Source organism: Scomber scombrus, chromosome 20 (assembly GCF_963691925.1).
Source record: "Scomber scombrus chromosome 20, fScoSco1.1, whole genome shotgun sequence".
Taxonomy (NCBI): Eukaryota; Metazoa; Chordata; class Actinopteri; order Scombriformes; family Scombridae; genus Scomber; species Scomber scombrus.
The window spans coordinates 15,168,309-15,181,256 of NC_084989.1; the positions used below are offsets into that span (position 1 = coordinate 15,168,309).

At 39.2% G+C, this 12,948-nt stretch overlaps 1 protein-coding gene across 2 annotated transcripts in view; it reads left to right on the top strand.

Annotated features, from left to right (window-relative positions):
• The window catches only part of plod2 (procollagen-lysine, 2-oxoglutarate 5-dioxygenase 2), a 30,290-nt gene extending 17,567 nt beyond the window's left edge, over window positions 1-12,723 (top strand). Inside the window, exons 7-20 of one of the 2 annotated variants that reach the window (XM_062441606.1) lie at window positions 9-106; window positions 1,155-1,256; window positions 3,143-3,268; window positions 3,365-3,486; window positions 4,223-4,327; window positions 5,249-5,374; window positions 6,192-6,333; window positions 7,057-7,119; window positions 8,336-8,449; window positions 8,763-8,828; window positions 9,036-9,140; window positions 10,248-10,394; window positions 10,637-10,762; window positions 11,663-12,723. In XM_062441606.1, coding sequence (XP_062297590.1) covers window positions 9-106; window positions 1,155-1,256; window positions 3,143-3,268; window positions 3,365-3,486; window positions 4,223-4,327; window positions 5,249-5,374; window positions 6,192-6,333; window positions 7,057-7,119; window positions 8,336-8,449; window positions 8,763-8,828; window positions 9,036-9,140; window positions 10,248-10,394; window positions 10,637-10,762; window positions 11,663-11,818 — 1,598 coding nt within the window. In that variant the 3' untranslated portion in view covers window positions 11,819-12,723. The remainder of the gene's footprint in view (window positions 1-8; window positions 107-1,154; window positions 1,257-3,142; window positions 3,269-3,364; window positions 3,487-4,222; window positions 4,328-5,248; window positions 5,375-6,191; window positions 6,334-7,056; window positions 7,120-8,335; window positions 8,450-8,762; window positions 8,829-9,035; window positions 9,141-10,247; window positions 10,395-10,636; window positions 10,763-11,662) is intronic. The other variant, XM_062441607.1, reaches the window with a different exon arrangement.
• Window positions 12,724-12,948: the final 225 nt, after the last annotated feature.

The window sequence follows — 12,948 nt, forward strand, 5'->3', positions numbered from 1 at the left end:
TTTGGCAGATGAGGTGCTTCTCAAGTTTGGAACAGACAGAGTGAGAGTTAGGAATACAGCTTACGACTCTCTGCCAGTGGTCGTCCATGGCAACGGAAACACCAAAGTGAGTAATAAATTATGCGCTGGAGCACACCTTATGAAGTCTACTCAAAGCACACCATAGATACATTTTGAGATAATCATCCCTATTGAGGACACCATTGTAGCTTTGGGTAGAATTATCAAACTATTCTTTCCCATTTGCAGTTGAGTTTTTGTTGGCCTGTAATTTTAGATTTTTATCCAACTTACATTCAACATCCCGTCATATTGTGAAAATATACATACTGCTCCTTGTGATACTTGCCAGTTACCCTGGCCATAAAAGCAAGTTCATTACTAAGTGCAGGAGAGAGGTCTGGCCAAAACTTGGCTATAATGCCTCTGTCCAAGTGTCCCATCACCATCATTCTCTGAACATTACAATGACAGGCTCAGCAAGCAGGGTGTCTGTGTGATTCTGTGATTCTGCTTGTCTCTGGTCGTTCTTGGTAATGAACCAAACCAACCAAAGTGTTGAGTCATTTTTCCCAGAGTCCTCAACATCTGGAGGAGAAGCTCTAAATGATAGATCACAGAATCAATTCTACCATCGTTTCTACCATTGCAGCTGCAATAGCTGGATCTCTGACCATTAATGTATGACTATTATCCAGTTAACCCTCCATCCCTATCAGTTGACAAAAATGTGTCCACTATGTTAATGTATGTGATAAGAGATTTGTAAATGGTAGTGCACTGTCTGGAAATTATATCTTCCCACATAATTTGCACCTTTCTTGCACAGTAAATACAGAGCAGCTATGTCTGTGATTATAATATGTTGAAATCTACGAAGAGAATTGAAGAGAAAAGTGATAATTATTCTTAATTATGACGTTTCAGCTTCAGTAGACACGATATTTATAGCCCCGTGGTCTTTAGTCTGACTTGTAGGTGATTTTACATGGTTGTCCCCAGTGGACTGTACTTTCTCTTCACAGAGTAGGCTATTCATGATCGTGTTTTAAGAGTTCTTTTGAACCAGGAAAAGAAACATGAGGTTTTTGCTTATGCTGATATTAATCTTCTATAACCAGTCATCCACCTGCTCTGAATTTTTTCCCTTGCAGATGTACTTGAACTACTTGGCCAACTATGTCCCCAATGCATGGAACTATGAACATGGCTGTAGCCACTGTGATGATGATCTTGTGGACTTGTCTCAGTTACAAGTAAGTGCTACAAATAAAACACTTTCTTTCAATTTACTGTCTCCTTTTAGGCCATTACTTAATAGGTAATGTGTGTCTAAGTTTGCCCCCCCCCCCCTTCTAGCATGAACCATCCATCTGTCAGTGAATGTCTAGACAGTATGAGTGGAGCAAAGCTTGTCCTATTTCAACAGATAAGCAAGATGGTTGGTACTGCATACACTCCCTTTCCAACAATAATAGCTCATGTGCCCGTTGGTCCTTTTGGATCCTTTTAAAAGAGCATAAGTGCCAGGGAAACTACTTGGGGGAAGAGGAAGGACTGCACTGCTGTGGTGCAGGATATGGCTTCTGGGGTTTTCAGAAGGTCTCATTTAAAGGGGTGTCACTGTCGACCAGACTGCCTTTTAGTGGGCTTGCCAGTATGAGGTTTTTATCCACAATAGTAAGTTATAGTGGTTACGCTGAAAATTTGTCACAGAGTTCAGCTAAGGCTGGCGACATATAGACAGCAAAATGGCATGCACTAGGAAATGTCTTTGGCTGTGTGGTTGCGTCTGTCAAAAATGTTACCAAACTTTACTTACTTTACTTCTCTTTGTGTGTATAGTGCTGAAGATACACATGATTTCACTCAGTGTATCACATTATCTTTGTATTCTTCACACTATAAATAAAACATACCATCACAAACTGTAATAATGAGACATGAATCAATTTCTCAGTAAATAAATGCCCTTCAGTAGCTGTAGCTGATTCAGTGCAAACCCTGCATTAAAAGCAGCTCTATGAAAGCTGTTCTTATTGACCTTCCCTAGTGAATGCAGAAACATTCTGCTTCTGAATAACAAGCAAGATAGTGAACATATTTCATTCCACTTCACTGCTTTATGCAACAGTTCGGAGGGATCAGGTCATGTGGAAACACTGTTCATACTGTGTCCAGCCCTTTCTGGTGGGGGTGAACCCAGGTCACTGGCAGTCCGGCTTGGTTCATTGTGTACTTTGGTTTTGGGATTGAGCATAAGCCTTGCAAAGGCAGTGCAAGTGTTAGACCGCCAAAGCCCAGCCTTAATTGCCTAGCTTTGTCGCTTGTGTACAAATGAAAGTCAAGGTGTTTCTCTTGTCTGATTAATAAAAGTTCTGATCATATTTGCGCTGCTGTTTTTGCCACTCTGTCCCCTTGCTGCCAGTCCACTGTATCTTAGTAACAATTTGAGCTCACGTTGGCAACATGCACAAGTTTCCCTTCTTGTGCCTGAAACTCAGACATTGCGGAACTTGCAAATTAGACGCTTCTGCTCGGATCCCTTTTCATCCCTGGCCCAGACCTTTACTGTGAACTGGTCAAGGGGATCATGAGTCCAGAGTGAGCTGTGTGGGCTGGAGTTGAGTGTCATGGGAAAATGTTTTCTCTGCTCTTCTGTCTCTTTCTTTATTTGTCTTTATATCTTCCTTTTCCCAACTGTCTGAGCAATCATGTTGTACATTTACTGTCCTCTGAAAAGAGTTATACGTGGAAACCTGGGTTTAAAGTCCTGTGAAGTAGTATGTTCGTTTGTTTGTTTTAAATATGCTTTTTTTGTTTTTAAAGGGGGGAATTTACTCAGTAATAAAGCCAGCTGGTCTGTAGAAAGAACATATGTTCACTAATTCTTCTTGTAAACAGTTGAGATGATATTTAAAAAGAGAATAATAAATATGAGCTCATATCATGTAATCAAGAGCTATGTGACAATAAAGCATGGACAACTTCTGTCCTGAAGTGAATACCATCTGTAGTAAAGTCATTGTTTATGCATGTTGTCAAGTGTCTAAATGATCCATGATTCATGCTAAACAATGTTGCATTACTAAGACAAGTTGTTTAAATTTGCACTGATCTGTCACTTCTCAAATCTAAACAGGACTACCCAAATGTGTTGGTTGGAGTGTTCATTGAGCAGCCGACTCCATTTCTCCCTGAATTCTTCCAGCGGCTGCTGACCCTGGATTATCCCAAAGATAAACTCAAAGTTTTTGTCCATAACAATGTGAGTGTATGCAGCTGCCACGATTTTTCTACATGTCTATACGGTACCTCTGTATATGTGGCCTCTAATTTCATTAATATTGGCTCCCCTTCTCAGGAGGTTTACCACGAGAAGCACATCCAGAAGTTTTGGGAGGAAAACAGGAATGTGTTCAACAGTTTCAAGGTTGTGGGACCAGAGGAAAATTTGAGCCAAGGAGAAGCCAGGAACATGGGCATGTATGTGGGCCTTCTCTTTAAATCTATCATCTCTCTGAAGTAGTGGTTAGAAGAGCAAAATTGACGAAACCAAATCATGGTGTTGTTGGCCCAAATTTATCATAGTTTAAGGGAAAACTTCCCTGCTAAATTGATTTTAAAGTTCTGAATCATGCTAGTACAGTTATTTTATGTTGCAGAAGCATTAATATTTAACAATCTTCATGCATTGTTTCCCATGGGGTTATGGTGGCCATCTTGGACTCTAGAATCTCTACAGAGTTAAAATAATGTGTATTTAATTGGCTAGACAATACAGTGTTGCGTATGATACAAAATATAGCATTCACACAAATGAGGTCTCCACTTTTCCCTCTGTATCAGCCATTTCCCTCATTGCTCAGTGTTTAGTACCAGCCTGTTGTCATGGTGATAACTCAATCTGTGTGGCCCCATCACAGAGATCCTCATCAAAAGTGCAGCGTGCCTCAGTGCATTGGCCAGGACAGCCCTATGATGAAGTTGTCTAAGGTTTATTAGTAGTCTCTAATCTTCCTTAAAATCACATTATCTGCGTGAGACTTAAAGATAGTCAGTGAGAGCCTGACTCTACAATTGAAAATGACATGTTATACTTAGGAGCTGATACATTTTAATTTGTGACTGTGATTACATCAAGTATTTCATTGACTGTAATCAGCTCTAGAATGAATAATCACTACTTCCTCTGTCCTGTCTGTGTTTTTTATTTCATTAGGGATCTTTGCCGCAAGGACACCACATGTGACTACTACTTCAGTATAGATTCAGATGTGATGCTCACCAACAGACAGACACTGAAGCTCCTCATTGAGCAAAACAGGTAATAATATGGAAACTGAAATAGGTGGCACGTTGGAACCTATTCAACAAATCTCCTGAGTAGTTGTTGTGATCATTGAACCACTGAATTCCTCAATTTATTCCATGTGGCAAAACCACAGGAACATTACAGCAGAGTGAATGAAAGTTTAAAAATAAGTCACTCTGGCTTCCTGTTTTTTTCCCTGGGTACATGGAAAGAGTGAAAGAGTATATTGCACTAACCCTGAAATGCCACTTTGCATTATACATAAACAAACATGCAAACCCATCTTTCCCTTCTGCAGCTCATGATTGCGGAGAAAGTTTCCCATAAACTAGATGTCATTGTGGCCGCGGCATGGTATTGTGACCTGTTGAAGGCATGCAAAGCACAAGCCTTTCTAGGATATTTAAAGACAGTATGGGAATTCTCCGCTGGCACTGAAGTTGTGGGAGGAAAATGCCAGCCTTTGTTGAGAAGAACATTTAGCATTAGTACTGTATAGTGCATCCATTTGCATCAAAATCAATTATATTCAGACTGTCCAGTTCATTTCATATCATAGTAAAACAAATCCCTGTCATTGTGGTTTGGGTTTGTAAGACTTAAAAAAACAGCAGTGGGAAATTCTGAGCCTCTGTATTCTATACCAATTCAAACAAATCACCAGATTCAGTTTTTGTTATGTTTTTTTAACTGGAACTTGTTGCAGCAATCCATGTACTTCTAGTTTATATTATGCACTTTTAAAATCTCTTTTATGGACTTGGCAGTGATCATAACTTTTCACTGAGAGGTTGATCTTTTTGATGCAGCATGCTGGTGCTACCAGTATGAAACCCAATACATTAGGTGGGTGGTTGTCTGTGAGATGTCACTGAGTTTTAACTACTCTGACAGAATAACCATCTGTCCACTCTGCCTCCTGCTTCCCAACAGAAAAATAATTGGTCCCCTTGTCACTCGCCATGGCAAGCTGTGGTCCAACTTCTGGGGAGCCTTGAGCCTGGATGGTTATTATGCTCGCTCTGAAGACTATGTCGACATTGTGCAGAGAAAACGAATGTAAGTCCCAATTGCAATAAAGGGTACACTCTTCATAATGTACACTGCAATGACTTTTTCATTTTTGGCTCACACATCTGCAATGCAAGTATCGGATCTCTCATTGTGTTCATGACTATAAATAAATCTTGTTCCGTTGTGCTAATCATGTTTAGCCATAAACAACAAGACACAAGATGGCTAATTATGAGCTACATCCTAGAATACACACAAGAAGAATCATTAAATTAACAATCCAACCTGAGCTGTGATCTAGCACTGAGCATCAAAGCCGGAGGCATGAATAAAGTCACAGTCAAATTCACTGCCTCTCTCTGACTGACTCATTTTTTATGTGTTTAAAAATAAGTTGAAATGGCGCCCAGATGGCGCGAAGGAATAAGCACCCGCCCACCACAGTAGAAACCAAGGTTTAATCACCCATGAACCTGTGGGGAGGAAGACAGTGAGGGATCAGGTTCTTGTCATTGCAGGAACAACTCCCACTGGTTGGTCAGGATACCAGTGTTGATAGGCCAAAGGTGGGAGTTAATTGCAACAGAGATAATGTGTGTCCGGATTGGGAGAAAAACAAATTCAAACATAGAAAAATCGAATGCTATGTATTTGTAACTTAATATTCAAAAGATATTGAATGGATAACATGTTCCGACATTTACATGCTGCCTCTTTTTACCATGTAGTTCTCCATTATGTTCTTTAACAAGTCATTCAACACACCTGAAGTCATGGATGGCATAAGGGATAAAAAGGAATGCCAATTTCAATGGCTACTGCAAAATGAGCGCTTCTTTTCACTGTGTTTTGTTGTTTTTAGGGGTGTGTGGAACATTCCTTACATGGCACATGTATACCTTGTCAAGGGCAGTTCCTTGAGGAATGAGCTGAAAGAAAGGAACTACTTTGTTCTTGAGAAACTGGACCCAGATATGGCTTTTTGTAGAAACGCCAGAGAAATGGTAAGAACGCTCAACCTCCATCTTAAGGAATTTATGTGTTAGTGTTGTGAACCTACTGTGAAGATATTTTAGTAGTGTTTTCCTTAAAATACCAGTGTTGTCTGAATGAGGACATAGCCAGTTTTAGAAATATTTATATAAGACAAATGCAATGAATCTTAACCCTGAAAAAGTCAACAGTTCTCCAGAAGCCAAAGTTGAAAGATGGCAAGTATAAATGGTTTGAAGTGTCTCTGTCTGTCATCAAGGCATGATCTTTCTCTGTTCATGATCACCACTATAGTCCTTCATTAAGGTTCTCTGTTCCACTTGAATACAGTGTTCTTCACTTTTCTTCTTTGTTGTTTAAAGACCACAGACAGTGCAGCTAGTTCCAATGCCTGCTTGGCTAGCTGACATCAATTTTCTTGCCTGTTATGTGTTTGTCTTTACACCATTTAACATGTTAACTTGTCACCCATGCTCAGCACTAAGCCACTACCGGTTCTGATTTGGTGTCTTTTTGTATTGCCCGGCTTTCTTCCCCAGCATGCATTCCTCCCATGTTAACCCACAAAAACATCAGCTTCAGAGGGAATCTTGCTCCTTTTTCATGCAGGCTCGTTTCCTCTCCTCCTGAGTTGCTATGTATGTGACACATATATTTCAACTGTCACCCTTTCTCTTATTCTTAAACAATCATGTATGTTATATTATTTACATGATGCTTCTCCTTTATTTTAGACCAGTCACAGAGAAAAAGACTCCCCTTCTCCGGAATCATTCCATATGCTCAGGCCCCCAAAGGTTTCCATTTGTTTTGATTATTCTGCTTTCTGTAACATCCATTTCCAGTGGGTTAGCACTAAGATGCCATACCAAGCTTTGGCTAATATTTAAGTGGATGCTGAATTTCATAGGCAGACTCACATGCATTGTTTGTGATTTAGGTCAAGGTCATTATTATTATTATTATTATTATTATTATTATTATTATTATTATTATTATTATTATTATTATTTGTTTTTTTAAATTACATTATATAATTGTATAAAAAGTCCTTCCAGAAGCTATTTGGAAATTGATTTTGACATTTTGGTTGTGATGAGTTTAGGTCACTCCAAAAGCAGATATTTGTCTAAGCTAGAGAGAGAAAGAGACCGGTTTTCTGTTCTGTTTTTATAATGCCTTCCAAGAGGAGATCAAGGAGGAGAAGGAAGGTCGGAGAGACAGTCCACATGCAAGTCCCCCTGTCCTGATGCTTTAGCCCCAACAGCCAAACATGTAACCAGCTGCTCTAAACACCCAGACTGATCTCAGACTAGGCTCCAAAAGTATTTCTTTTCACACTCATAAACCATCTGGTCTGAATCATAGAATCGACAAGATGATTTTGTGCATTCAAATTTGGAAAGTTACACCAGGAAACGGATCACAGATTACAAAACCATTCCTAATTCATCCGTTTTTGTCCTCTATAAAGCCTAGTCTGACACTGAGTCCAAATCCTCCCCCACACACGCGTCCTCCCTATGCTTCACTATAGAGGGAATATCATTCCTAGATTCGGCTTTGACCCTCTGTTCCTGCCCCTCCCCTCCTCTCACTGCCCCACCCTGTCCTGTTCACAACCCACCAACACCCCTGCAGCCCTGCCACTCCCACCGCCCATAAATAATCTTAGATTATTTATATTTTGTGTCTCTTTTGGTTCTACCTAAGTCAAACATTTGATTTCAGTGTGTTAAAACACACTTAAATCACACTTTTCATTTTGTGCAAATGCGGCCTTTTGTTCAGTTTTGACAGGTTTTATGAAAGTGCTAACCATTGATGAGTGTTCAAGTCATAAACAGTTACCCTAATTATATCCTGCAGTGCACTTTTGCACTGTAGATCTGCATGTATTATGGTTATGTAGATATGGATCTGTTATAAATCCTGCCTGTGAAATATTACAGAGATTTTTTTCTGCCTCAAACTTTTATGAAACTGACTGAACCTTTTTCCTGTTTGCTGCAGGGAGTCTTCATGTACATATCAAACCGTCACGACTTTGGGAGGTTAATTTCCAAAGCCAATTATAACATTTCCCATTATAACAGTGACTTGTGGCAGATATTTGAAAACCCTGTGGTAAGTCATTATGATCTCTCACTATTCCCACCCCCCTCCCCAAAAATAACTTTTTTTTCTGAATAGCTGAGATAAACACCACCTGTAAAGATTATTAGCTATAATGAAAAGATTATACTGTAGATTTGAGATGATTTTGAAATAATGACTTCAATGTGATAAGACTTCATACCGATAAAGGGTTTGTGATTCAACACTGTATTTGGCATGCTAGGGCCTGTCCTGTTGGAGTGGGGATTAGCTCTGCGAGATATGCAGGTCAGCAAACAGTCCAAAAAAATGCCCACTAATCCGAAATGTTTTCACCTCTCAGGACTGGAAGGAGAAGTACATCCACCAAAACTACACTCGAATTTTCACTGAAAACGTCATGGAGGAGGTTTGTATACGCGTGCAAATCTGGATGTGTTCCTTTTGAAAGAGATACAGTCAGAGAATGACATAATGTTCTACAGAAATCCCAACATCTGCTTTTCAGATATTTGTGGATTACGCATTACAGTCATTGCATTTCCAGGTGGGGGTGAGATTCATGTCTAATCTCAGAAGACTCTTTGTTCATGTAGTCTGTGTATTTTTATTGCAGCCTTGTCCAGATGTGTTCTGGTTCCCGCTCTTCACAGAGAAGGCCTGTGACGAACTGGTTGAGGAGATGGAGCACTACGGATCATGGTCTGGAGGCAGACACGAGGTCAGTCCTGTTAACTCGGGTTCACTGAACACAGCGCTGTTGTCAACACACATGAACCCTTTCTCTGTTGTTATGTTCACACATCTTTGAAAGGGCAGCAGTGTGTGAATAATACTAGGGCTGCAGCTAATGATTATTTTTTATGATCATTTAAGTATTTTTTTCAATTATTTTTTCGATAAAATGTCAAACAATAATGAATCTACATGTATCCAGAGAAAAGGTGTCATCTAATTGCTTCTTCTTTTTTTTTAACCTATGAAAAAAAACCCAAAGAGATTAAGTTAGTAACAATATGAGCTGCAGATCAAATTGTTTCAAATTGTTGTCTATTTTCTATCACTCAACACCTTTTGTTAGGACTAATGAATACCTTAAAGTTGAGACAGTAAGTTGCCGCTAAGATACACATAATTCCCAGCAAAATCTACAGTTGGAGATACCAAGGCTCATTTTCCCACCTGCCGAAGAAGCAATTTGCTGTAATGAATTCATTACACTTTCTTTCTTTTTTTTTACTTTGAAAATTCAACAAATGCTGGAGTTAGATAATTATGATAGTAAAGATAACACTTCATGTTCTCATTGCGATAAAGTATTTTGTTGTGTGTTATGAATGAATCAGAACCATGTATTTGATTTAATGTTGTTTTTAAGCTATTTGAGCTTTTTTTTTTTACCTGTGTACACACACTTCATTTTATTACCATCCTCTCGAGGTCCATCCCATAAATATAACAAAGGCAAGATCATGATGATGTGTTTTATGTTTATGATGTCTTATTCGCATGGCCTGCTTTATGTAGTTTGAAATTGGTAATTAATGTCTCTGAAAGTTTGCTCAAGAGACCATATGTGGACTAATGTGGACACTATGACTAACCCTGTTAGGGAAACAGGCTGAGTTGGATGGGTCATTAAGCCTCATGCAGGCAGACAACAGTACACTCTGCGGTTTTAAATACACACGCATACACACAGAGACACGTCATCATCATCATCACTTTGAAAGATGTGGTCACCCACACATTGAGGATGGTGGGTCATTTGTTCCATTGTAAATCACACTGCAACGTGCTTTTATTTTCTCTCGTTTCTTTCTCTCAGGACAAGCGTATTACTGGCGGCTATGAGACCGTACCGACGGATGACATTCATATGAAGCAAATCGGCTTTGATAAGGAGTGGCTACACTTCATCCGAGAGTTCATATCGCCCGTCACATTAAAAGTTTTCTCTGGCTACTACACTAAGGTAAGTGTGGCCCCTTGGAGAAATAAAGGAAAGATAAACAGTGAAACCCGTCCTCTATTTGCCCAAAAGTTACATCAGCAGAAAAAGTTAGTTCTGTTCATAGGACCTGTTTTTACATGTATGTCACATTCTTTAATGGAATGTGAGCTTTGACAGTGGCTGACAGGTTTTCCATTGGATGAAATGTTCAAAGATACACTGACTGTCAGCTAACTTGATGTATTTATGTCCCTTCATCGCAGGGTTACGCTGTAATGAACTTTGTGGTAAAATACACGCCTGGCAGACAATCGTACCTGAGGCCCCACCATGACTCTTCCACCTTCACCATCAACGTTGCTCTCAATAACAAAGACACAGATTTTCAGGTAAGATGTAATAAGTAGGGATGCACCGAAATGAAAATTCTTGGCCGAAACCGAAAACCGATAATGAGGACACCAAGGCCGAAAACCGAAAACCGAAACACCGAAAGAAATTATTATGCCAATTATTAGTACAATTGCATTTATGGCTATGACTGTGTACTAACCTCACTAAAATCAAGGCATTGCAATTCAAAGAATAAATCAATTACAAAAGTATTCAAATATTTATTTAGCAATGACATTACAACAATGCACAATATAAAATTAGTAATAATAAGTTAAAAATAACACTTAGTGTTACACTTGGTGGAGGGTTGCGATCAGTATTGGTCTAATAAGCAGCAACACAGAGCTATAAGCACGCTTTACTCTCACACGCGCTGCATTTATAGTCACACATACACACACACCTTCTACTGTGCTGTGCGCTTCTCCGTCTCTAAGCTGGTCCTCTGCATCCATCGCGCCCGGATCATTTCTGGTGCGTGCTGCTTTAATCCCACATCCAGGTAATGATCTGTATAACGCGGATCAAGTACAGTCGCGATGAAGTGCAGAGGATCCAAATAGATCTCAGTGAAACGTGTGCTCACAGACTCTAAGAGTGAACTACACTTTAGTGCTGCAATTAAAGGAATAACGTCTGCTACAGATGCATCAGAGGAGCTGATCTCTTTAGTTAGCTGTTTCGGCCGTGTTGTTTCGGTGATAAAAGTATTTCAGCCAAAAAACCGAAAATGCGCTTTTGGGCCATTTTCTGCCGAAGATTTTCGGTGGCCGAATTTTCGGTGCATCCCTAGTAATAATTTCCACTTACATCGTCCCCTTAATATTCTTGTTAACCCTATTAATACATTCTGACTATACACAACCATCAAACTGTCTCTTCTCTCCTTTTAGGGTGGGGGTTGTCGTTTCCATAGATATAACTGTTCCATAGAGTCGCCAAGAAAGGGCTGGAGTTTCATGCACCCAGGGCGACTGACTCATCTCCATGAAGGCTTGCCCACAACTAACGGCACCCGCTACATTGCAGTGTCCTTCATCGACCCTTGAACTGTCTGATTATACTGTAAATTAGCCTTTTGTCCGAGCTTTGCTTTGTTCCCCATTATGTTTGTTTTGTCATTTCATGTTTTGTGCCCCTGAGGTTTTGCTGACACATTTTTAAAGCAGTTGCTTTTAAAGATCGAGTGATGACATTAAACTAATCTCTGTCAAACAGAGTGTAGAGTGGAAAGGGAAGTGACAAAAAGTAATTCACGCTTTAGATACACAAAATGGGAAGAACAATATGCTAGCAGAGTGCACGGTTGTGTCTTACCTTCAATTTAAATATAAACCATTTATTTTTGGATTGCAAATTAGGATAATTGCAGGAATTTTTGTCACCATGATTTTAACCATGCTGCTTTACCATTGTCATGTTAACTGTCATTAATTGCTAGTGCTTAGCTGTACCATGCTAGCGTGCAGATTGTTTTTGTGTATCTATTTGTGTTTCAGGTAAAATGTCACTGAGCGCATTTATACTGTAAAAACTCGTAATTGGGTCAACAGTTACTACTGGTGCTAATCAACTCTGCATTTCTGCAATAGAAGAGATACAATTCATTATTTGGCAGGGTACGAGTTAAAGTGTTTTCGTACACTTAAAACAGACAAGAATCAATTGATGATTTTGAATAAATTAAACTTTGCTTTGTGCCCAATGAAAAATAATCTATTTTTGTAATTTTGCACCCCAGAAAAGAAAGAAGAACAAAATTCAGTATGAGTTCTGTTTGAATGAAGTTTAAAAAGTTCTGTTTTACTTGAAAGGGTCTTAGTTTCTATCTTTATCAAAACATTAATTTTCGTTCCTGAGAATATTTCTGCTTTTATTTTCTAAGAGACGTGTGAATGATTTTGTAATTCAGCAAATTAAGTTTAACTTATTGTCAAAATGTAATAAAAAAGTGTTTATAAAAAACATGTTTTCGGATTTATTATTCGGATTATTATCGGCATCATAAAAACAGTCCAATACACCTTTTTCTAAAAACTCAGCATAACGTCAGACACTCAACAATTCCACATCAGGAAACTGATATTCCTGGCAGACAGTTAGTGGGGTCTAGATGTGATCACGACCTCAGGCAGCCTCCTATTGTTTTATCAGCGTATCAGATTGTTTTCCAAGTCTT